Below are 25,712 nucleotides of genomic sequence, written 5' to 3'. Positions count from 1 at the left end.
GGTGTTTTTTTTTGTCTACAGGGCTTCCCATGATTCCTTAGAGTGTTTCAACCTAGGCACCCCAACCTGAAGCTCTTGTTTCCTTCCTAAGGGAATGCTACTAAGGGGCATGTTTTCCTATCCTGGTTCTTAGTAGCAACAGGAAGAGGCCACATACTTTGCAAATTCTGTTCAAATCCTGGACTAAAGCATTCAGGTTTGGTGCTTCTGTTTGAGAACAGCCTTTACAGGAGCAGATAGAGAACCATGCAATAGTAGAGAGTCATGAAAGAGCAACATTACTTCACTATATTTGTTCTGGCCTATGTGCTCTTTTGTGAAGGATGCAGTTCCTACTACTGCAGGGAGCTGGAAGAACAGAAATAATAAGATGCTCACCTTGTTAGCCAAGGATTAGGCCCAAGCAGTATATATTTAATTAGACTTTAAAGAGCTTATTTCAACGTTAGGAGATGCAGTTCTTCCCTGTTGCTGCTGCCTCAAAGTAATTGTTTCAGTAAGTGTTCTGCTTATCAAGAGAAAGGAGAGTGTTTTCAGATATTGTGAGTACTCAGTTTTTGTTTGCATTTAGATTAAGAAGAAAGTTGACCCAAAGCTCTTGTAGAGGTCATCTAATCTGTTTGGTTGAGAAGATCTATCCTCCTACTGGCTCACCTTCGGCACTATAAAGGAATACCTCTTCCTGATGACAAGCTCTCTTTGCAGTGTTATCTCACCCTTGGTCATTCTAGAAGAAACTTCTTCAATTACAATATTTTAGGAACTAAATTGGAAATTATCAGTTTGCATAGACTACATCTTTGGACTACTACCTGCCACAAGACCCAGGACATTCACAATGAGCATTAGTGAAGATGAAGTGGAAAAGTTTCTTGATGGCAACCCTGCTTTTGCCAAGCAGTACTTTGAGAAGAAACTAAAACCAGAGTCCAATGATACCAATGAGACTGAAATCCTTTTTGAGTTGATTCAAGACATGCAAGAAACCATCAACATGGAGAAAGTAGTTTTCAAGACCTTAAGAAGAATCAGGTCCCTTATTCAAGCTGACCGCTGTAGTCTTTTCATGTACAGGCAGAGAAATGGCACACCTGAGCTGGCAACAAGGCTTTTCAACATCCAAGAGGGAAGCACCCTGGAGGAATGCCTGGTCTCCCCCGACTGTGAGATTGTCTATCCGTTGGACATAGGTGTTGTGGGCTATGTTGCGCAAACCAAGAAAACCATGAACATCAAGGATGTCAAGGAGGTAGGTTTGGCATTTATTCATTCACTTGGTAGAAGAATGGCTCACATGCTTACCAATTTGAAGGGGTCAAGATGTAGCAGGACATCTTGATCAAACTTCTTGTGGTGTAATAACTGTGTAGCGGAAACGAAAGAACCATAGCAAGTCTGTAAATTGCTTCCGATTTCATTGATGGAGTGAGGTGAAGCTAAGCACATTATTACACTAGGTGTTAATGCCAGCAAAAATGCACTGTCATGCCTGGCCTGTTTAATAAAATTTTTTAAAATAATAAATAAATAAATATCACATCTAGTCTAGCAGAGGAGAGACAATGAGGTACAGCCAGATCTGTGCTCAACATGCATGGAGTTTTCCACACACACTTGTATTGAATGAGTAATTGGCTAAGAAAGAGAGAAATCCTTTACAGTGGGTCCAGAAAGGGGTTTTTGACCACAAATGACATTTTTAAAAGCTTGCTGTCTGGTAAAGCCTGGGCCAAAAACATTTAGAGGCATTTTGATCAACCAGAGTGAGCGGACCTCAGAGCAGGTGGGTTAACTCCAGCCTTTGTATGGATGATCTTCATCAGAAGCAGCAAGAAACAAACTTTGGCCAAAACAACTATTTCAGCAAGTACTGAACAGTGCAATACGAGGAGCATTCCAAGGAATTTCAATGTTTTATTTTTATGCCTTCATGACAATATTTACCCTCTGTACTCCTGGGTTGAATCATGCAAGTCTGATGGCAGCAGTAACAATCTGCTTGTTTTAATTGTAGGTACAGAACTAAAATCCATGTGACCCAAATATGGCATTTGGGATTACTCCATCTATTGTTTCCTAGTTACAAAGAGACCATCTGTTTATACGTCCCTTTATTGCTCAATATGAGCATATCCAAATACTTCAGCAACAACTTCCTTGTCCTGCACAGAATGTTTTGAGCCGTTGATTTTGTTTTGCAACCATTCTGGGGAAAGGAGGCGGATGTGACAAACTTTTTAAAGATCTCTTGCTTCAAACATTTCTCCAAGATTATGGAAGGGTTTCAGTGTTGGAAGTCAAGTGCTGCACCGCAACTCTAGAGCTTTCAGGCATTGCCATAAGGCAATTCCTTTAAAGGAGACCCAGAGACTAAACTCTTGGTCTGCCCCAATTGGCAGGGAGGGCCAGCAGTGGTGGATGTATGAGGAGAATGTGGAGTAGGGAGTGATTATTCTTTCTGGTAAAGACAGGATACTGTCAGAGCTGGGGGGCTTTTTCTAACCCAGCTAGAAGGACTTGTAGCTAAAAATCATCCACCTGATCACGGAGAAGATCTTGGGTCAGCAAGGCAAACCCTGCACTCCCTATTGGCAGGTGATGATGGTATCAATAAGGCCCTGTGCAAGTGAAGTGATGAGCTATCTGTCTTCCCTGCACTATCCTTTCTCTGCTTTGTTTTTGTTAGGGTTGGGGGAACAGTGACATTCGCATGAGGAAGAGCTAGAAGAGCTTTCTTTGTGCTGGCCCTGTAGCATGACCTAGTACTCTCCCAGTAGTCTGAATGGCAATGGTGACGCCCTGGGCAGCCCAGTTCGTAGCCATGCTATCTGCACATTACAACCACTGCCAGAATGCTCCTGGGGCAGAAGAGGGTGGGTCGCTCTCAAGGACAGGAGGAGAGTGCCAGTAATTGCACACCACTGGTGCTAGCTGCATGCTGCATTGGGATACCTTCCCTACCGTCTACCATCCCGTGGACAAAGGCCCAGCAACATGGGAGGAATGCCTGGGAGAACATTTTAAAGATAAACAAGTGGGAGATGGCTTCACAGAGGCTGCTGACAGCAGCTGTAGGGACCACGCAAAAGCAGAAAAAAAACGGGGGGTGAGTGAACTTCCCAGTGACTGCACTGGACGGCACTGTTTTATAAACTGTGGCTATGCAGTGCTGTGTGGTAACAGGCAGTAGCTGGTGTTGACAAGAAGTCAGAGGGAAGGATGGAGGGGCACTATGAAGGAGGTCAGTGATCTGAGAATGATCAGAGAAGAGCCTCCTTGTTCTGACAGAGTTTGACATATTAAAGCTTATGATTTTCAAGATCTTTGCAAAAAGTAAAAATGTGCACATGTTGCAGTCAGGAGCCACAGCCTGTTCTCTTGATACCAGCTTTATCACCTGTACATTGTCCAGTTTTCTGCTAATTAATTTCTCTTCCTCAATATTTTTTAAACAAAACTTTCTTTAGGCATCTTACTTTGAAAGTCTGTGCTTTGGCTTGGTTTTAAAACTACAGACATTGTGGAAAACACTTAATTTGTAACTTCTCTATTGAACAGTGTGCCCAGTTCAGTCCATTTGTTGATGAGCTCACCAACTACACTACGAAAAGCATTCTTGCGACCCCCATCTTGAATGGCAAAGATTTAGTTGCTGTCATTTTGGCTATTAATAAGCTGAACGGCTCACACTTCACCAGCGCTGATGAAACAGTAAGTGATCAGTAGCTCAGTTTCTACCAAGCAGTTGTTGCTTTTGCAGTGTAACACAGACTCTTCTGCACTAGGGATGTCTGCTTTAATGAAGCTCCACTGGTGTGAATTTTCCTACAGGGGACTCATCCCCTAACAGAAGAGGCTTATTATGAGGATGCTTATCTCAGAAATCTTTCAGGGAAAATACAGTGGGATAAGCCTCATCTCACGCAAGTGCAAAGCAAAGCGTTTCTCCAGGGAAATTACCATGACGTTGCTAAAGGGGTGTTATGAAATCCAGTATACACATGGCTGCTACTGCAACTGACTCACTCTCGTTGTTTGCCTTCTCAGCTTTTTCTGAAGTACCTGAATTTTGCCTCCTTGAACTTGAAAATTTATCACTTGAGTTATCTTCACAATTGTGAGACGCGAAGGGGCCAGGTAAGAGTGAAAATGCAGACTGGGCTCTCTCAAAACCAAATGAATACATTCTTCTGGTTTGAAAGGTGCAGCTGATGTGCTTCAGAGAATCGTGCCTAAAAAGCTGAAAGAAAAAGGTGCTCTCATCTGATCTGGTCTATTCACCCTTTCCCAGAATCCTTCATTAGTCTCTCTTCCTGCTGCTTTTGGCAAAACTGTGGGAGCTGGTGCAGTGGCCCTGGATTCAGCAGGGCTGAACTCCAGAATTTTGTTGAACTCAGTTTGTGAAACTCTTGGAACATTTAACCATTTCAGCCAGCAGCACCAAGACATTTCCCAAAACAAATAAGAATGTAGTATTTTTTCCTTATCTGCTTATTAAAAAGTGCTATAAAATTTTTTCTTAGTGCCAGTAAAATGATTTTCATATGCCTGTTGCTTTGTACTCCCATGGTAGGAATTAACATAGATGAGGGTTTTAGGATATTCTGAATTAAAACAATTTAGCCACCATTCTTTTCCATGCCTTGGGTTATGAAAGAACTCTTGACTTTATTGGGATTAATATGAATCCATGCAATCACTTTCTGAAGCAGACAACTGGTTGTCATTGAGGAAGACATGCAATTGTGTCTATACTTCATGCAGCTATGCTCTTGTCTCCAGTGGGGGTTCCATGGGAGATTAATGCCAGTTTCAGCAAAACGGTTGCAGAAGCTTTGGGGCAGCATGTATACTTACTAATTCATTATCTCACATGCTTCATCTAATTTTTTCAGTAATAAAAAACATTAATCGTGGTCAGATGGTACAGCCATTGAGTAGGGCTGAGTAATTCAAGTAAAGCAGAACTAGTGAAGGTTTATTCCTGTTGAGAGCTTAGCAGCAGGATGGGGGAATGTCAGGAAGGGGCTAGGAGATGAAGTGGAGACCCAAGAAGTGGAAGGCCTAATGTCTCCTGCAGTGTGCTCTGGTGTGTGGCTGAACCCAGGAGTCCTGTGTCCATACATCACTGGTACCTCAGCAGGTCCCACAGAAAGGGAGGAAAGCAAGAACAAAATGCAAGACACACTGCTAGTTCTACCAACAGTTCAACTGGGAGGCCTTTGGCCGTCTAGATCTGAAGGTCCATGTGGGAATTAATATGGTTCATTGTGTTAGACCTAGAAGTGCCTAAGTACAGAGTGAGCAAATGACATTCTCAAAGGTGGTCTAGGATTTTAATGTTGCAAATCCCAGCTGGAAAGACAGGGGGGTACAGTAAGTAAAACAGCTTGTGCTAAGGCAATTAAGTCTGCTTGTGCTCAGATGCTGTGTGAGAGTCTTACCAGAAGACCATATATCATATTTTACCCAACTTCTTTGCAACATTCAATGAATTGGCCATTCTTTAGGTGTTTCTTTCAGTCCTCCTCACTGGGCTTGTGGCTTTCAGCACTACTTATTGCATTCTGTAAAATGCCAAAAATAAACCATTGCTCGTTTTCCTCTACTTGTTTGTATGACAACACTACTATCCCACCTGAGGGATGCTCAGAGGCCAGTGACATTGAATGCCTCAGACTTTACAGGAGTGGCAGAGCTGTCCGTATTTACAGATTAGAAACAGCTTGGAATTGTCAAAAAATATCTGCTACTGCCCAGTGATAAGGTGAGACACACTTTTCCTGATTTTTGGCATGTAAATGTGCTTCTTGCTCAAAGCACAAGTCCAGTCAGCTTCAGGCAGAAGCTCTCAGTGCTTCTGAAGCACTGCTCCTCATGTCTCCTGGGCTCAACAAGCAAAGCACTCACACTCAGATACAGGAATACTTGTATTAGCTAAACTAGGAAATTGCATCAATTGCTTCCTTACCATTTAAGTGAAAATTAAATTCTCCTTTAGGGCCACAAAGAAGCTCCTTGTGTCACCAGAAATCCTTGCCTAATTCACAGCATAACCTCCATTTTCAAGAATGAAAGCACCTAATAGCTTTCAGGAAAGTGTTAGTTCAGATATTTCCAACCTAAGCCTCCAGAATTTGCAACACTTTTAATGTTAACTCATTTTTTATGCAGGATTTTACTTATGAGTATAAAATGTAAAATTTCTTTGTTTGGCACTGCTAAATTTTTGTGCTAGATTTGCAAGACTTGACTTCTGTACAGCACTCCATGATGACCTGACTCTTCCTCAGAATGCATCTTTCCCTAGTAATTCTCAGTGTGAATAAGCAATGCTTTTACACTTGGCCATACAGGTTGCTATTTCACTTTTCAGGAGTGTAGCATCAAGAAGCAGTTGTTTCCTTGTTACTCCAAACACTTTTGGGAAGGCCAGCTCTGAAGGAGAGGCTGTGCTTACATTTGGATTTTATCCCACAGGTGCTGTTGTGGTCAGCTAATAAGGTTTTTGAGGAACTGACAGACATTGAGAGGCAGTTCCACAAGGCTTTTTACACAGTGAGAGCATACCTGAACTGCGACCGGTACTCAGTAGGGCTCCTGGACATGACCAAACAGAAGGTGAGTGTTCACATGGGTGTTGTCCATCTTTCTGCATTACTGTTATCTGCTGAGGAATGATGTGCAGCAGCCAAAGTTCAAGCTAGCTTTGAGTAATAATTCCTGCTTTGGTTGGCATTTTTTTATCCCATTGTGCAAATGAAGAGCCTGGGATAAAGAAAAGAGAGGGAAATGGAAGAACTTATGACTGGAACAGGACTGTCAAAGGAGCCAGAGGCTAGGAAGACAAAGGAAACACAAATGTGTCTCACCATCACAGTCACAGCCTGCAACAAAATCACAGATTCAAAATGTCTGTGGATATCAGAAGTACAGTGAAATACCTGTAGAAACCCATACCAACAAAGCAGCCACTTTCCTCAAGAACTCATCCAAATGTACATTATCCAGGCTTTTAGGTGAAATTTGGCTTCATGAGAGTAAGCTGGCAGAAAATAAGTTACTTCTGCAGCTCTGATTTAGTCTGTTTACACCTTTGGCGAGATTTATGTGGGCTTTACAAAGGATTCTTGTCATAGGAGCCCTGCTATATTCCATGGTCAGGCTGACTGAGGCTACTATGGACTTTGATCTCTGTAACATTCCCACAGCCTTTATAGCACTAAGTTTTGTGAAGAGTTTTACTGAAAGTTCATGACTGTGCTAAAGACACTTCGATCAGCGTTATAATGTAGCCTACCAAAAAAACAACAAAAATATATTATTTCACCTTAGCAAGCTACCAAGTAGTAGTAGATCAGCCCTATGTCACATTCTAGAAAATGGGGAACCCATAAAATATTGATGTAGCCATTTGCTCAGTGAGTATAGCCATGCTGTTCACTGAATGAAGCAGGAACCTGTGTACAGGCAGTATATGACTGTATATAGCCATACAATGCATTTGACACTTCCCAATTCAGGTACACCATTCTGCTGCCTAGTATGAGCTAGTCTTATTATTTCATGCCTTGTTTACACAGTAACAAAACCAGCATGGTTGAGCAGTGGTTACTTTCAGGGTGAAGGCAGAACGCACTTTTGTATTCTAAAAATACTTTTTTTCATTTTAAACCCAGGAATTTTTTGACCTGTGGCCAGTGCTGCTGGGAGAAGTTCCCCCCTACTCAGGACCTCGCACCCCGGATGGCAGGGTATGTGAGACCCAGGTTTCTTAAACTCTCCTGCCTGGCTGGATTACCTCACTAATAATTTTAACTCTGTACTTTTTTTTTTGTAGGAAATAGTCTTTTACAAGGTCATTGATTATATATTACATGGAAAAGAAGAAATTAAAGTCATCCCGTAAGTGCTCAGTTTCTGTGTGCCAGGTTTTAGCTACACAGAATGTAGCTAAAACCAAGGTTCCTCATGATTAAAAGACATTCATAAGGAGATAAATAAATAGAAGACTGAATAAGAGAGTCAGAATGTAAGTTTGTCCTTTGACTCACATATCTGCAGGACAAAGATTTGCTCCAGGGCATTGGGATAATGGGATCATAGAATGGTTTGGGTTGGAAGGGACCTTAAAGATCATCTAATTTCAATCTCTTTACTGTGGGCAGGGACATCTCCCACTAGACCAGGGTGTGCAAAGCCCCATCCAGCCTGGCCTTGAACACTTCCAGGAAGGGGGCATCCGCCACTTCCCTGGGCAACCTGTTCCAGTGTCTCACCACCCTCAGTGAATAACTTTCTCCCAATGTCTAACTTAAATCTGCCGTCTTCCAGTTTAAAGCCACTACCTCTCATATATGCCCTGATAAAAGTCCCTCCCCAGCTTTCTTATAGGTCCCCTTTAGGTACTGGAAGGTGTATATAAGGTCTCCCTTTATCATTCTTTTCTCCTAGCTTTCAAGGTAGGCTCTAAAAGTCACTGCAAATAGTAATTCTTTTTAGATGCAGAAGTGAACTGCCTTGACTGCCTGAAGTTTTGTTGCTCATCCTTGGTGCCTTCCCTGTGTTAGGAGGCAAGCTCATCCAGGTTGCCCTTGTGTTGAGGCACTGACTGTCCCTGCCTCTCACCCCTCTGCTACCCTCTTCACTCTCATGGTCACTCCTGCTCCCCTGCCTACCTTTCAGCTTCCTTTCTTCTCTCTTACCTGCCAGTCATTGACCCCATCTCAAGAATACCTCTGGTCTTTCCTCCTCTCTTGACAACACACTGAGACTCCCTCTTTCTGAGGACCACCCTCTCTACTTGCAACTGAATTTTTCAGAGGAGCCTTGGGCGCCTTGGACAAATCTGACATAACAGGATTTTCACCCAGTCCTGATCACACTGCTTTGTATTGGTGTATGTGCTGTCAGAAAGGCTCCATTTCTTGGATACAGCAGTGTTCAAAAGTTCAAGCTGGCAAGCACTCTTAGTCAGGAATTTTCTCTTGTTTTTCTCTGTGCTGAAGGTCTGAAACATGGCCCCCACTCCCAGGAGTGGCTTTTTCTTAAATTTCTGCAGACTATGATATTTCATCAGTTATTCCATATTGAATCCTTGAAGGAAAAGTATTTACTTATGTAGAAATTATTTGCTTGCTCATATGGGTCCTTTGAAAGTAGCAGAACTGTTTAGTAACTGAGGCTGAGACATGTAAACACAGATTGTGCCATCAGCTGGATACATTTGAGATCCATGATCATTCTTCAGTAAGAGTATATACTTAATTTCTCTTATGCATTTTCTTTTCAACTAGAAATCCTACCCCGGATCACTGGGCACTAGTTACTGGACTGCCAACCTATGTGGCTGAAAGTGGATTTGTAAGTACTTAACTTCAATGTGGCTTCATCAAAGCTTTCTGAGATAAAGTCATACTAATGCTGATTTCTCATAAATCCAGTTTTTTCATTTCAGTATTTAAACTTCCTGTTGCTCATATTGTAAAACTTTTTCTTTCCATGCTCCCCCAGATTTGCAACATTATGAATGCTGCTGCAGATGAGATGTTTAAATTTCAGGTACTGTGAAACTTCCAGTCCCATCAAGGATTCTACTTTGTTTGCAGAAATAAAATTTAGAGTCAATATTAGACATATAAGTGTTTCTGTAGCCTGTAGTCTTATTGTAAAAAGGGATGCTGGTGTAGTTAGAAAACACATTAAGTACATGCTGTCTTTCTGCTTGCTATTGTTTCAAGGAAGGTCCTCTAGACGAATCAGGATGGACTGTCAAAAATGTTCTTTCCATGCCAATAGTCAACAAAAAGGAAGAAATTGTTGGTGTTGTCACGTTTTATAACAGAAAAGATGGAAAACCATTTGATGAGCAGGACGAGACCCTCATGGAGGTATAGTTCCTTGCTGTGGCTGGAAGTAGTTCACATGGTTGAGAGAGGTCACTAGTGCTAACTGTACACCTGCCATGCATCCCCCAGTGCTTCACAGCTAAGTAAGTTTCTTCGTTGCTTATAGAGGTGCTGCGAATGACCTGGAAAGTTCTGACAGCAACTATGTGAAATACTGGGGTTTTTTTCATTCATGGAAGCCCAGCTGTCTTCACATCCTTTTGATTCAACTTTCTTGGACCGGGTACCCAGCCATGAGCAGCTGTGATGTACTAGCATAACCATTCTGAGCTGTGTTCACATACATGACAGCTCACATTGGCTGGCCAGCTCCCTTGAGAAATTATACAGAAATTGTCTGTGTAGCTAAGATATGAAGGGTGGCCAGCTATTGAATCTACTGACAGCAGCTGTAATTAAAGACTCTGTTGTTTAGAAATGCTACTATGCTAGTTTCAATCCAACATAGGCATTCAGCTCTTGAGATCAGTTATCCATCACAATGTTTCCTGAAATAGACAATTCTTATAAAACAAAAAGACTGCAGAAAAAAACCCCACAGATTTAATTGGCCACTGCACAACAAAGAGGTTGAGAACAATCATATTGTGTGAGCAAACATATGTGAAAGGTGATGAGACCCTCCCTTGCTCTCCCTTGATGTGAGAGTTCCTGACCTGCTGTCACCATTGTGACACTAGCCCTTCCACAGGCAAGGACACACTTGCAACAACACAGAAGTGGCTTTCCACATGTTGAATTGGATAGAGGATCCTCAAACATCCATAGCACGGATGCCGTGGAGGCCTAGCCATATTCAATAGCTGGGGAGTTGCTCTGCTGAGGAGCAAGTAGCAGCTGGGAAGAAAATTCACAGTTGCTCATTGCTAGACTTGTGGCCAAAGTGAACCCTGTGTTTCTCTAGAAGTACATCATGTGGTGTTACTTTTTTATTAGAGGAACATGTCTTTATTTTTTCACTGTTTCCTTCTTTTCCCCTCACAAAGTCCTTGACACAGTTCCTGGGTTGGTCTGTACTCAACACAGACACATATGATAAGATGAACAAGCTGGAGAACCGAAAGGACATTGCTCAGGATATGGTGCTCTACCACGTGAAATGTGACAAGGATGAAATCCAGGAAATTCTGGTAATGCCTCACAATGGCAACACACACCCAAGTGTACTGGCCTGGACCCTGACTTGTGGCACACACGAGTCTCCCATCCCAAAGCAATGCTTCCAGCTACCATGGTGTGGAGGCAGCGTCCTGTGGACCCAGTTATTGCAGTGGCAGAACAAGCCTCTGTTTTTACTCTGCAGGCTACCCCCTATCTTGGCGTGCTGCCATGCTGTGTTCTTTCTCATTTCCTCAGCAAAGCCAGCCCTTGAGATGGGGTCATGCAGGTCCTATGCACGGTAGGGCTGTAGGGGTTGAAAAGGAGCTGATTTATTCCCCAAAACCTCCTTAGTGCAGAGGATGTGGAGTTGGACAACCCAGCTGGGACTCTGGCTCTAGGGGAGACATCTGCAAGTGGGTCAAACATGAACCAAAATCAAGGAGAACCTTTTTACCAGGAAGGATGGGCTGAATGATCATAAATAGAAGTAAGGCCCAGGAAGAAAACACTATTTGCATATGAGAGCTGCGCTAGATTGCCCTGAAGCTGCACCATGCAAAGTCCATTGGGGTTGGGTCATCAGTTTAACGTGTCCATGCTCTTTGCAGCCAACAAGAGAAAAGCTGGGCAAGGAGCCAAGTGAGTGTGAGGAAGAGGAGCTGGCAAGCATCCTGGTAAGAGCAACAACAGCCCTGGCAAACAAATATTGCCTGGGTGAATGCAGGGAAGAGTCCCCAGTGTTGGCACACTGGTACACATCAACAGGGCACCTGGTGAAGGGTGAAGATGAAGTAATCCCTGCCCTCCTCTGCTATGTGAGTTTGAGGTCATTATTATCAGATGGCAGCAAATTACTTCCCCGGCTCCTGTGGAATACCTACTCTCTGCCACTTTATCTCAAGGAGTTTGAAGTCCAGCTGGAAACACACCAGCCACCTTGACTATGCATTTTGTTCTCTGGAGTTCACATGGAGGGCTGTAAGTCTTCTCATGTAAGACTTGTCATGTTTGAAGTCTCCAAACCACATCAAATCAACAAGGCAAGTGCTGCACAGAAAGCAAGCAAACTTTCTTGCCTTGGAAGGAAAATGCCTCCCTCTTCCCCCACTAACAGGTTTATAACAAAAAGATGCATTTCAATCTATTTATGTGTTATATTCTAAAAGGAAATGTTCCCAGCATAATCAGATTGATAAGTTTTTATTAAGCAAAACCCACTCTAGGCATTTCTGAGGATGGCTTAAGTAGCACAGCAACAAACTGTCCCACCTCTCTTACAGAAAGAAGAGCTCCCAGGTCCCACCAAGTTTGAAATCTATGAGTTCAGGTTCTCTGATTTTGACTGCACTGAGCTAGAGCTGGTGAAGTGTGGCATTCAGATGTACTATGAGCTCGGCGTGGTGAAGAAGTTCCAGATCCCACAGGAGGTAGGAGCTGACGAGACCTCAGGTCTCCTGTCTTGGATGGCCAGCAGACTGGCCAAGCAGCTGCTGTCCCATGTGTGCCCTGTGCTGCTCACAGAGCGGCTGGAGAGCGGGATCATGCCAGCAGGTTTAATTTGCTATAGTATGTACCCTATAGCTTTCAGCAAACAAGTGCTGAAACACACTGGCAGGTCCCCTTCCTTTTCCTCCCCCTGCAAACAGAGACATGCTTTCATTTGGTGCACTTCTGAAGCTGGTACCAAATTCCCGAGTGCTGGCGACAGGAGCGATGTGACCCTGGGGGGAACAAGGGCCCCATAACCCCTGATGTACGAGTTCACGGATTTTGCGGCTGGCCAAAGCCTCTGTAGGATTTGTGAAACGGGCATCTCAGCAGCTTTGCTGCTCCCCAAGGCATTTCTCAGCACTTTATGTGAGGTTTGTTTCCATCTAGTGGGATCTGGAGGTAACTGCAGGAAGAGCTTTTCATCCTAGGAAGGCAGGCTGGGAAATAGGTTAGTGAAGGGCTGGTAATGGGAATTGCTTCTGTTTTTCTTACTTATAGCATGTTAATGTAAAAAAGTATTTAAAATACCTACTCCAGAGCAACTAACCCCTGATACAAGTGTGAAAAGCAACCATTCTTCGCTGCCACTCTTGAGAAGTTGAGATTTTAAAAATGAATACTCTTCCATGATTAACTCGCTGAGTAAGAAAACCTATATAACTACAAGAGATCATACATGAGGAGAAGTAGAATGTAAAGGGAACACACAGTTTATTATTTAATGCCCTATATTTTAAATTTTTTAGGTGAGGTAAACACCACCCATCTCTAAATCCCTGGAGAAGGGATACTAGTACTAGGATTCTTCAAGGATATCTTGGAGATATCCCTTGAAGAAGAAATACTAATACTGGCTATGAAATGGCAAAACATGGAAGGTACGAAACTTACAAGTGACAACACTGAGAAACACAGAAATTCAGTAAATTCACAAATGGGATTTTCTTCTAGACAGTGCTGTTTCTTATATTTTAGTGTCCCCTTTAGCTCTCCACAGGTTTTACTACAACATCACCATTAGGGAAGCCTGGTGTTATTGCAGCTTCTGATTCCTTTCTGGCACCAACTCTGTAGAGCTGGTCAGAACCTCACCCATGACTTCTGTATGTGTTCTCTATTGCAAGTGGTACAGGCAGCAGTTTCATCACATGAACTAGCATGATCTTCCCCAAATTGCAGGTTCTGGTAAGGTTTGTGTACTCCGTCAGCAAAGGCTACCGGAAGATCACTTACCACAACTGGCGCCACGGCTTCAACGTTGCACAGACCATGTTCACACTCCTGATGGTAAGAAAACACCACTCTGGTTAATTCTGTGGCAGGAGGTCTTCTACTGCATTCTGGAGATATGCAGGGCTTCCTCTGAATCCTGATGTAGAGCAGTTAGTCACTGCTAGCACAGGTCCTGCTAAACAAGGCCTCCATTTGCCTCAAGCAACAGTTCTTGCATTATACTTAAAACTGTGACTAATACTGCCTAATAAATGGAGTGCTTTAATTGTCATAGGTACAGACATGCATAGTGTTGCATAAGCTCCAGAATAAATCCTTCTGCAGTGCAATGGAGAGAGACTACAGAACTTCCCTTCCTCCAACACTTTCTGACAGTAAGAGCCAGACTGCAGGTAGCTGGCTGGTACGAAGACAACCTCAGGCTTTCCTTGTCCAGGCAGAACAGGCACAGGTCACACAAGTCTATTGCTAGTGTGAATGTGGCAAGGGCCATTTTCTCACAGGCTCTCTGGGCAACAGGTTCTCCAACAAGAAAACCAGGTGTCAGTGTGCTTCTCCATACCAGGGATGGACCAGCACCAGGAGCCAGTGCCAACTGTATGGCCCACACAGCTGGCAGCAGAATTATACCTACAACCCCTGGACAATCCTTTGGATGGTTCACCTTGGAGACTCCATTGCCAGAAAAATACAGGGCCCCTTTGCAAAATTATTCATGTTCAGTGACTGGAGGGGTGCTTATGAGAACCTGGGTGTCCCTTGGGCATGAGGCAGTGGGTAGCATTAAGCACATATCCATGACACACATGCTTGCCTGTCTGAAATACTTTGGTTTCAGTTGCTTCCCCATTTTAACCTATGAGTACCATGTGATGCATTTAGCTTCACAAGTACTTTCAGTTCTCCTGGATTGTTTCATTGAGGACATCCTGAGCACAGCACAGGCACAGCTCAGTACCTTTTCCTGTAAATGATACTAAAAGATGACATGCAAATTCTCACCCTGCAGACTGGCAAGCTGAAGCGTTACTACACAGACCTCGAAGCCCTTGCAATGGTAACTGCTGCTCTGTGCCATGATATTGACCACAGGGGAACCAACAACTTATATCAAATGAAGTAAGCACTTCCTTTTTTTTTTTTTTTTTTTTTTTTTTCCAGGGGGGTAGGATCTGTCTGTGATCACACCAAACTCCAGTACATCTATGTTTTATACACAGGGGTAACAACCTTGTTGTGCAAATAATCTTGCTTTTCAGCTTGCTACAACACTTAGGCTTATGCTATGGCTAGTGGGGAAACAGAACATTTGCAGTGCTCTCTGGGGCTTTCCTCACCTCTCAGCACACCTCCTTTGGTTAAAGCAACACTCTGTGTTGCCATTGCAGGGTGGAACAAGTGCAGCATAGGCATGTAGCAGCCTGAGCATCACAGGAGACTCAGGATGCCACCAGGAGCATCCTGGACATAAGAAGCCTACTTTTTGCTGGAAGGTATCTATGGAGAAAGCACCATGCATGGCACTGCCCTTGTGCTGCCCTCAGTCTGTAGCTACTAGCTACAGAAAAACAGTTGAATTATTTCACTGACCAATCAAGCCTCTGCAGCCCACTTGAGGTAGTGTCAGGTCACGGGTCATTTGAAATGCTTGCTACACTGTCTTACCCTTTTCTGGAGCTTTGGAGAAATGTAAGTGAAGATGGCTGGTGTTTTGGATATATGAAGAAAGTGTCTAAGGACTGCTGTTTTTTCTGCTCCCATTACTAGATATCGGCATGTATTTATTCAAGAATTAAACAAGCTTACTATGCTGAGTAATAACAGTTAAGTCATTAACAAACTTTTGGGTGAAATTTTTAGTTTGAAGACTGTTTTATATGATGTCCAAATAGTTATAAGCAGTGTCACAAAAGTCTTTTACTAGACTGAATTTATTAGCTATTAAAAATAACTCCCAGGCCTTTTAAAATTAGTTGAACTTGTGTGTGTGACAAAATTGAATTTAAATTGGACATTTCTTTTTGTTTTAAAGTACCACACTTATATCTTTAATTTTTCCTTTATGCAATCAGATCTCAAAATCCTTTGGCTAAACTTCATGGATCCTCCATTTTAGAGAGACATCACTTGGAATTTGGAAAATTCTTGCTCTCTGAAGAGGTTGGTAATGAACTGTAGTATAAGGACACCAATAATTTACTTTCAGAGACCTTCTTCAGCAACAACAGAGCTGAGACATCTTAGCCTAAGGCCTTTCACTGGTTCGTATACCTGAGGAACTGCAGCTGCCTCACTCCCCAAGTAGTCTATTCTCACCCAGTACCAAAACACATGGGTTTTCCTAAACGCATGAGTTGGTTTCTTCAGAAGCCATATTGTTATTGCCATAGGAATATGTTCAATACAGGCTTGTCCTCCTGTAGCCCCTCTGACAGGCCCCTCTTCCCCCAGCTAACTTTTCATTTCAGGCAAATTCACCCTGGGGCCAGGGACTGGGCATGTGCTCTGTAACAGGCTTCAGGACACTGACCCTCTTCAGCACATTTGAGAAAGGAAGGTGGCCAGTAACTCTCAACAACACAGTGCCTAGATTTTGCAGCTCCCTTTCCTTTACTTTTCAGTCTCTGAATATATGTCAGAACCTCAACCGCAGACAGCATGAGCACATGATTCACCTGATGGATATTGCCATTATAGCAACAGACCTGGCACTCTACTTCAAGTAAGTCCATCTCATACACTCTATGTGGAGGGCAGAAAACAGCTAGCATTTTACAAAGGCAACGTGATGCTCTGCTCTGAGAGTTCCCCCATGCAGCTGTCCTCTTCACAGGCACTTCCTCTGGGAGATTGCCTTGGATACTGACATCAGAACTGGTGGGGAGAACTCAAATAGTTCAAATTAGTTTGGAACTTTTACTCATTAGATCACTTATGTGACTTTTAACCCTCCGTTTCCAGCAAGGCTCTGCCATATGATTCCCTAATGGACAGAAATATCTGATATATTTTTCTGTACCTAGCACTTCAGCACTAAAAATACTCATAAAACATGAATGGCCTGGCCTGCTTTGGGAGAGCAGCACAATCCAAATCACAAGTAGTCTATTGTAGGTGGATTTTCAGTTCAAAGTCTTTTTCCTACCCAACAGCCAAAAATATCAAACAGCTTGGAGAAGCATGCACTGACTTCCTGAGAAATAATGCTGGAAGTCAACAACATATGACTTCCTAATTAGCAAGCAACTTTCAAGATGTTTTCAAAACCAGAGACTCCTTCTTTGAGGAATGATTATGCAAAATATAAATAGTCCTCAAAAGAGGAATATGAGAGAAAGTGTAATACCCAGTCCTCTTACTCCAGAGGTGCAGTGGCTATGTGGGAGTAGATGCCACACTTCCTTGAGAGGTGGGAACAAGCCAGTCTTTGCCCTTCTTGGTCCATGGTCTGCAAGTGAAGACTTGGTTGAGATCAGACCCAGGCAAAATTATATGGACAGAACACATATGCACGTCGCTTTCTGGATCTGGCCTAGATGTCTTCTCTGCCAGCAATGAAAGAAACAGAACATAGGTGCTTTCTGAATTAACACCTCCCCAGAATTTTCTAGATATATTTAGGTATATAGGTACAGTTAACGAGGTCAGACTATGTATATAATGCCAGTTAGCTTTACAAATATGCCAGCCAGCTCTACATTTCCACAGTTTGCTTAACATTCAGGGGAAAAGCCTTCTTGTGCTGCCAACACAGGCAAAAGCATTTCTTATCTGACATAACCTGGAGAAGCCCTTACTTTCAAGCTCCTGGTCATGTCTCACCACCACGCTTATTTTTAAGTAATTTACGATAGCTTCCCCTACTTAAGAGAAGTAGGTGATGGTGCTTGGTTTTGTTGGAGGTTTCCTTGAAGACCTGAATAACAGGACAGCAACAAATAGAAACCCTTCTGGAGGGGTTATCAATACCCAACTCAGCCATCTGCTTTTTCTGCTTTCAACAGATTTGTTTCCTTGTTTTGGAGCTTTTCCTTTTGTCGTTGTTTTTTATTTGTTTTGTTTATTTTTGTTTTCCCTTCAAAGAAAGAGAACAATGTTTCAAAAGATTGTTGATGAATCCAAGACATATGATAGCAAGACTGCCTGGACTGAATACCTGTCCTTGGAGACAACAAAGAAAGAGGTTGTCATGTGAGTATTTGTCTCTGGAAAGGGGTTAGTGATGCAGTTACCTGGTGGGAGTTCCAGAATACACCTTGTTCTGCACTTAGTGCAAAATCAGCATGTGACATATTACTGTCCACTCAAGTCTAATCTTGTGGAGAAGTGGGGGAAAAACAGGGGAAAAACTTAAAGTGGGTCTTCATGCAGATAAGTGACTGATTTTGGAGTGTCCTTCTTTTGATATAATCCTAGTGAGATGCAAGATAACTTCTGACTACACTCCCACCAGACAACCCTGTAAGACACAATCAGGGGCAGGCTGCAATGACGGATCTACAGGGGTCCAATCCATTAGTTGGTCTTCCCAATGGCAACCAACCTGAGTTGCACAATGCTGCTGTTGTGACCAGATGGATGCTCTGCAGGATGTTCTGCACTGGTGATGAAGGGTACCCACAGCCTCACTGCCGTCTGCACTACTATGCCTCCATGAGAGAGCCAAAGATTTTACTCCAAAGTCAAGAAGTTCAGCCCAGCAATGGCTAAAGCAGCAAACATCCCAGTGCCAGAAGAAGGGCAGCTCCCTAGCATTAATTCATTTCAATCAAGAGAGCAATGAGTGTTCAAGTCACATCCAAGGCTGTTAGAGCAGCCCATCTTTCTTTTGTATCACTTCAGCAGGAACCGGGGGTTACCTGACCCAATATTGGGGCATTAAACATCCTAAGCCTGCAAGAGGCTGTAGAGAGAAAACTAATTTCTTTCCCATTTTTAGGGCCATGATGATGACTGCCTGTGATTTGTCAGCAATCACAAAGCCTTGGGAAGTCCAGAGTAAGGTCAGGTGCTTGATATACTGATAGATTTGTCTAGCTTATACATCAAAGCAATGCATTTCCTAAGCTACCTAGAAGCTGAATCAGAGTCTTCACCAAAACTACAAAAAGTACTTCAGAGTATCTATGGTTTCATTGGATAAACCAATCCTTAAGATTGTGGTTGTGAATTCTGTAGAAAATACATGTTTATAAAAAAACAAACCAAACCAAACACAAAGAAAAAACAAACAAACAACACAACAAAACCAAAACAAAACCCCCCAAGTATTTCTCTTCTTGGGTTACAGTGAGGTTTTTAGCACTTAACATGGGTTTTTTTTGGTTGTTGGTGTGTTTTGTTTTGTTTTGTTTTGTTTTGTTTTGTTTTACAGCAATACCTGCTGTTTGCTCAGTTGTTTGATTTCCTCTAGGAGTTCCTTCCTGAGCTGTACTTGAGCACTTGCTAAGTAAGAAACATTAACATTTAAGGAAGGGTAAAAGAAATAAAATTCACCTTCCTGTTCAGCATGAAGGACAATGCAGAAAATCATAATAGACAGCCACAACTGTGACCAGGAGGCAAATTCTTGAGAGCAACATGTTGAAATCATTTCTTCACAGATGAGCAGTGGACTCATGAGCTCCAGTGTAATAAGGTTGTTGAGCTGTCACTAAACATGTGCAATCCCATTGCTGCTGCTGCCCTTCCCAGGAGAAAGGCAGGGGCTGGCTTTGGACATGAAGCAGCAGAGGGGCTAGAATTGAAATTTTCTTAGTGGTAGAGACATGAAACACATTAAGTTATAAAGCTGAAGTCAGTGCTAACTTTTCCTTTTCCCTCCTTGGCAATGCAGGTAGCCCTCCTGGTAGCAGCTGAGTTCTGGGAGCAAGGAGACTTAGAAATAAGCGTCCTTCAGCAACAGCCTATTGTAAGTACTGTGTGAGAGCCAGGCAGTTCTCTTCAGATAGTGAGTCTCAGCAGAGGCTTGCTACAAGCAGTACTGCTCTCAGAGTGTTCTGAGTCTTCCTGAAATCACCATGCCTGCCAAAATCCATTGGAAAAGTGGGTACTCAACTAGGGAAGATTCTTAGTGATAGAGCCTTTTGTCCAGCTCTCCATATAGTTAGGGGAGTCCCAGTGGCTGTGAGACAGCAAGAGGTGACTGTCCTTCTGGAGACTTTGTGATGGCCCCTTTCAGAAAAGAGGAAAATTAAATGCATACATCATAGAGGAAAGCAGAGTTTCCAATTAAGATAAAAACTACAAACACAAACTTCACAGAGTCTAAAAATTATTTCTGGTAAATGGAAGTGCATTAAAGCAGTGTTTTTTAACCTGGTTTTTTTGGCGTTAAAAGAGCCAAGAGCCATTTCTTGATGAGGCACCAAAATAGACACCAAAAGAGATGTCAAAAAACTTCTGCTAAAATGGCAGAGAAAATGAGCCCATGTCATTCCCCTGCAGCAGAGGAAAAGGGCTGTGACAGACAGCCTTTATGGAAGGCATGGTAGAACTGCCAGACTGACAAAACAAGACAATTTTTGGGATAAAATAGAGGGGTTTTTTTTCAGTGAAGTGTTCTCATAAATCAGGATGAACTTGTGTCTTCCCACAGCCCATGATGGACCGGAGGAAAGCTGCTGAGCTTCCAAAGCTTCAAGTGGGTTTCATTGACTTCGTGTGCACATTTGTCTATAAGGTAAGCAAAGAGCACCCTTGCACATCCCCTCCTTTTCAACAGGTGAGTGAATCCCAGGGCTGCAACACCACTTGTGGGGAGAGGGATGGGCAGAGGATACAACAGCTGCCCCTCTCTGAGGCATTAACAGGAGCATGGGGATGGCTGGGTATAAGCTGATTGGGAAGGACAGGAAGGGCAAAAGAGGAGGGGGTGTCACCCTCTACATCAATGACCACCTGGAGTCCATGGAGCTCTGCCTGGGAATGGATGAGGAGCTGACAGAGACACTATGGGTCAGGATTAAAGGGAAGTCAAGAGCAAGAGATATCATAGTGGGGATCTGCTACAGACTACCAAATCAAGACAATCAAGTGGATGAGGCCGTTTTTAGACACATAGAAGTTTCACACTCACAAGCCACGGTCCTCCTAGGGGACTTTAACCGTCCTGACATCTGCTGGGAGGACAACTCAGCAAAGCACCGGCATTCCAGGAAATTCCTGGAGTGCATTGATGACAACTTCCTTCTCCAAATGGTAGAGAAACCAACAAGAAAAGATGCTTTGCTGGACTTTGTTCTCCCCAGCAGAGACAGGCTGGTGAGTGATGTAAAACTCAATGGGGCACTAGGCTGCAGTGATTACTACACTGTAGAATTTAAGATCCTTTGGGCAGTGAGAAAAGTGCAAAGTAAGCTGAGCACACTCAAATTTAAAAAGGCAGACTTTGGTTTCTTCAAGGATCTGCTCAGTAGGGTGCAACAGGACAAAGCCCTGGAAGGGAGGTGGGCCCATGAAAGCTGGTCCATATTCAAGGATCTCCTCCTCTGCACCCAGAACCAATGTGTCCCAATGAAGAGGAAGGCAGGCAGGAGTGCCAGGATGCCTGTGTGGATGCGCAAGGAACACCTGGATATGCTTAGGTGTAAAAACAAAGCTTACAGAGGGTGGAAGCAAGGACAGATATCCTGGGAGAAGTACACAGTTGTAGTAAGAGAAGCAAGAGATCAGGTTAGCAAAGCAAAAGCACAGGGAGAATTTGATCTGGCAAGGAAAGTTAAGGGCAATACGAAAAAGTTTCTATAGGTACATCAGTGATAAGAGGAAGATTAGGAAAAATGTGGGCCCGCTCCAGAAGGAAACTGGAGAGCTGGTCATCCAAGATGTAGAGAAGGCTGAGGTATTCAATGATTACTTTGCCTCGGTTTTCAATGGCAAGGACTCTGGTCACACCCACCAAGTTATGGAAGATAAAGGCAGGGATCGGAAAAAGGAAGATCCCTCCCACTGTAGACAAAGAACAGGTTCATGACCATCTGAAGGTGAACAAGTCCATGGGACCTGATGGGATTCACCCATGGCTCCTGAAAGAACTGGTGGATGAAGTTGCAAAACCACTGTCCATCATATTTCAAAAGTCATGGCATAACCCCCATTTTCAAAAAGGGAAAAAAAGAAAATCCAGGGAACTACAGGCCAGTCAGTCTCACCTCTGTGCCTCGCAAGATCATGGAGCAGATCATCCTGAAGTCCCTTCTAAGGCCCAAGAACAACAAAAGGGTGATTGGCGACAACCAACACAGCTTCAGTACGGGCAAGTCCTGCCTGAGTAATTTGGTGGCCTTTTATGATGGGGTCACAGCATCAGTGGCCAAAGGCAGAGCTACAGATGTCATCTACCTGGACCTGTGCAAAGTCTTCTACACTGTCTTGCACAGAACTCTGGTCTCAAAACCGGAACAGTACAGATTCAGTGGATGGACCCTTCATTGGATAAGGAAATGGCTGCATGGTCACATCCAAAGAGTTTTGATCAATGGGTTGATGTCCAAAGGGAGATATGTGACAAGTGGTGTCCCTCAAGGGTCTGTACTCAGACCAGTGCTGTTTAACATCTTTGTCAGTGACATGAACAGTGGATTCGAGTGCACCCTCTGCAAGTTTGCTGATGACACCAAAGTCTGTGGTGAAGTCAACACGCTGGAGGGAAGGGGTGCCATCCAGAGGGACCTTGACAGGCTCGAGAGGTGGGCTCATGTAAACTGCAAGAAGTTCAACAAGGCCAAGTGCAAGGTTCTGCACCTGGGTCAAGGCAATCCCATGCACAAATACAGGTTGGGAGGAGAAAGGACTGAGGGCAGCCCAGAGGAGAAGGACTTGAGGATAGTGGTAGATGAGAAGCTCAACGTGAGCTGGTAGTGTGCGCTTGCAGCCCAGAAAGTCAACTGTGTCCTGGGATGCATTAAAAGAAGTTTGGCCAGCTGGTTGACGGAGGTGAATCTCCCCTTCTACTCTGCTCTTGTGAGACCTCACCTGGAGTACTGTGTCCAGTTCTGGAGCCTCCAACACAAGAAGGACATGGAGCTCCTTGAGAGAGACTAGAGGAGCATGACAAAAATGATCATAGGGTTATAAAGATAGGCTGAGGAAGTTGGGATTGCTCAGCCTGGAGAAGAGGAGGCTCCAGGTGACCTTATAGCAGCTTTCCAATACCTGAAGGGGGCCTACAAGAAAGCTGAGGTGGGACTTTTTGCGCAGGCATGTAGCAAGAAAACAAGGGGCAATGGTTTAAAACTTGAAGAGGGGAGATTAAGATTAGATATTAGGAGGAAATTATTTACTGTGAGGGTGGTGAGACACTAGAACAGGTTGCCCAGAGAGGTCATGGAAGCCCCATCCCTGACAGTGTACAAGGCTAGGTTTGATGGGACTCTAAGCAACCTGATCTAGTGGTAGATTCCCCACACAGGTTGGATTGGATCTAGATGACCTTTAAGGTCCCTTCCAACCCTAACCTATTCTATGTTTCTATGACTGCAGCATGGTCCTTCTTCATTATTTCCCTGCATGAACTAGCTGGAGAGGCAAAGTGTCAGGGTCTGTCCTGGGGTATGATGGACAAGCTCTGCCTCTGTGCTTCATTGTACTGACAGGTGTGTTTTGGTTAGGAATTTTCCCGTTTCCATGAGGAAATTCAGCCTATGCTTGATGGGCTGCTGAACAACAGAAATGAGTGGAAGACCCGTGCTGATGAGTATGATGAAAAAATGAAAGCTCTGGAGGAAGAGAAGAAAAAAGAGGAGGAGAAGATGGCTGCAAAGAAAGGTCAGAAACAGTGCTTAGCTTTTCATTCTCTAACTCAAAAACTTCTGTAATACTCTCCCAGATCTGCAAAAAGCTTTGCTGATTAAGCAAAGAGACTGATGCCCAGAACAAGTTTCCTTAGTCTTGCTCCACTGGCAAGGTTGAAGACAACTTGTCTTCAAACCTAACATCATGTCAGGCTGTCAAAAAGACCACCAGCTCAAATGCCTAGGAGCTAGTGTCTGTGAAGTTAGTGATGTTACAATCAAGAGGAGTGTCCATGCAGCTGGGGACAGCAGGAAATCCTTTGCAGTATACATATATCCCTGGACAAGAGCAGGAAGACATTCCTCTGTAGACGGGGGCTGTGGCTGACATGCTGTCCCATGTAGATAATAGCAATTTTGATTGAATCAGCTTTTCTTCTTCTGTGGGAACAGCCTGGGTAGTACTGAAATCCACCAGCCACATGGGTGTTTGGCAAAAGCTTGTTTGATAGCCTGAGGATTTGTTTGACTCTCAGGAGAGGTAGAAGCAGAAGGTTCTCCTGACCTCTCCCAGGTGTCTGAGAAATCATATGTCAGAACCTGGTGCCTCCAATCCACAGACACTGCACTTGAAGTCTCCTTTTGTTCCAAACTGGACTAAAAATCTCAACAGCACAAATGACACAGTTTAGGACTTATCAGACCTGTCTAGTTGTCTTATCTCATATTTATATAGTTATTAACTTAATATATCAAAAGTTATTTAGCCATGATTTGGAAAAATTCTGAAGAATTATTTCCTGACTAAGTAATCAGTATTTATGTGAGGAAGGTTTCTACTAACTTTAAAACATTCATTCCAAGCAGCCTTACATGTGCAATTACTTTGCACAGCAGACAGCTGTGGGTATGGGTACCATAGGTATGATCTACATTGATCACCAGTTAACTTAAGTGTTAAAATTCCTGTAATTACCAAGAAGAACATTAATTACTGTACTTCTAATTATCTGTTTCTTTTTATATGGCAGATGGAATAACCTGTAACGGAGGAACAGCTCCAGCTTCCAAAACCTGTAGCATACTTTAGACCTATTACTGATGCAATATATGCCACCCAAAATGAGAACGCCCACGTTTTTTTAAAAAAATAATATCATGGCATACAAATATATTCCTGATTGGACTGTTTTGCTACTTTAATTAGGCTTATGTCCAACCAGGGAAGGGCTAGATCTCGTTTGCCTTAATTGCATTTCTTCCTGATGGTGAGGAGCCAGTTCTATCCTGTCTCTTGCTCCATTTAAAGCTTCTGACATCAGATGGCATATGGCAAGTCAGAACAACATTTGGCCCAATAAATCAGGTTTTTGTGACTATGGAAGAGCATTTGTCCTGCACTGAAACCCTTCTTACCCCAAGGCTGATGTGGTCAGTTGAATTCATATCCTGCTCCATCCAGGTGTCAATCACATGCCATGTTATTGACAATGTATTTTGACAATGCAACCATATCCTGCAAAGAAGGAAAACTGAAGAAGAGCCAAATTTATCATGTCTAAGCCTTCATCTGTTAGGATACCAAGGGTGGAGAAAAAATACAAAAACTGACCATAGTAAAACTTTGAACTACTCTAAAAAGTTACAGTTCCATGTAAATCCAAGAGACCCAGAGAAAAGAGTTCCACACTCCAAGAATTTGGGTAGTATGCTGTTCTGAATCATGGACCCATTCTTGCAACTCCAGTAGCTGCCATCTTTCTGAGCAGGATCCACACTGTGCTAACCAAGGCTTCACTCTGTAACATGCAACTGTAAGAAGTCACTGTTATCATTGCCCATTGCAGTCCCAGTTACCCAACCAACCTGAATTGTGGCATCTCCTAAACTTGTTCTGTTTTGCCTCATAATGCCAATGTTATTTAACAGTCTTCTCCCTATCAACACCAACCCTCCTCCCTTTTCTCCTCCTGTTCTGAGATACCTTTTTTTAGATTCCCGTTCAGACTCTAAAAGACTGATAACTTGTACTCTTTTGTTTCAGATAACAGTTAGTTTTCATGTTTATTCATGGAACCGTATTAGAACATATCATTACAGTCTTGTAGTAGTAGACACCCCCTTCACTGTTCTGATCCCTCCCTCTCTCTCTTTCTCTCTCTCTCTCTTTTTTTAAGTGTTTGGAGATCTGTTTTGCTGGGGATTTTCTTCTTCCTTTACTCCTGCTACCTTCAGTGCTTTTATC

The 25,712-nt window shown here is 43.3% G+C and overlaps 1 protein-coding gene across 1 annotated transcript; it reads left to right on the top strand.

Annotated features, from left to right (window-relative positions):
• The first annotated feature begins 684 nt into the window (after positions 1-684).
• PDE6B (phosphodiesterase 6B) lies at positions 685-25,712 on the top strand. The gene is made up of 22 exons (XM_051642576.1): positions 685-1,249; positions 3,559-3,711; positions 4,048-4,137; positions 6,481-6,621; positions 7,680-7,754; positions 7,841-7,905; positions 9,297-9,363; positions 9,514-9,561; positions 9,741-9,890; positions 10,895-11,038; positions 11,618-11,683; positions 12,290-12,436; positions 13,680-13,787; positions 14,743-14,852; positions 15,806-15,893; positions 16,355-16,455; positions 17,817-17,924; positions 18,673-18,736; positions 19,570-19,644; positions 20,332-20,415; positions 23,345-23,501; positions 24,499-25,712. The coding sequence occupies exons 1-22, from the start codon at positions 839-841 to the stop codon at positions 24,555-24,557; spliced, it is 2,511 nt and encodes an 836-aa protein (XP_051498536.1). The 5' UTR covers positions 685-838; the 3' UTR covers positions 24,558-25,712.

Source organism: Apus apus, chromosome Z (genome assembly GCF_020740795.1).
Source record: "Apus apus isolate bApuApu2 chromosome Z, bApuApu2.pri.cur, whole genome shotgun sequence".
Classification (NCBI taxonomy): Eukaryota; Metazoa; Chordata; class Aves; order Apodiformes; family Apodidae; genus Apus; species Apus apus.
Note: the sequence above shows the minus strand (reverse complement) of the source record. Positions and strands in the feature narration are given on the sequence as shown.

Bases quoted from the DNA above. Each gene is read 5' to 3' on its own strand.
- PDE6B (XM_051642576.1), top strand. From the start codon at position 839: ATGAGCATTAGTGAAGATGAAGTGGAAAAGTTTCTTGATGGCAACCCT. The intron at 11,039-11,617 runs GTAATGCCTCAC...TGCTCTTTGCAG, and splicing joins ATGAAATCCAGGAAATTCTG to CCAACAAGAGAAAAGCTGGG. The intron at 17,925-18,672 runs GTGAGTATTTGT...TCCCATTTTTAG, and splicing joins ACAAAGAAAGAGGTTGTCAT to GGCCATGATGATGACTGCCT.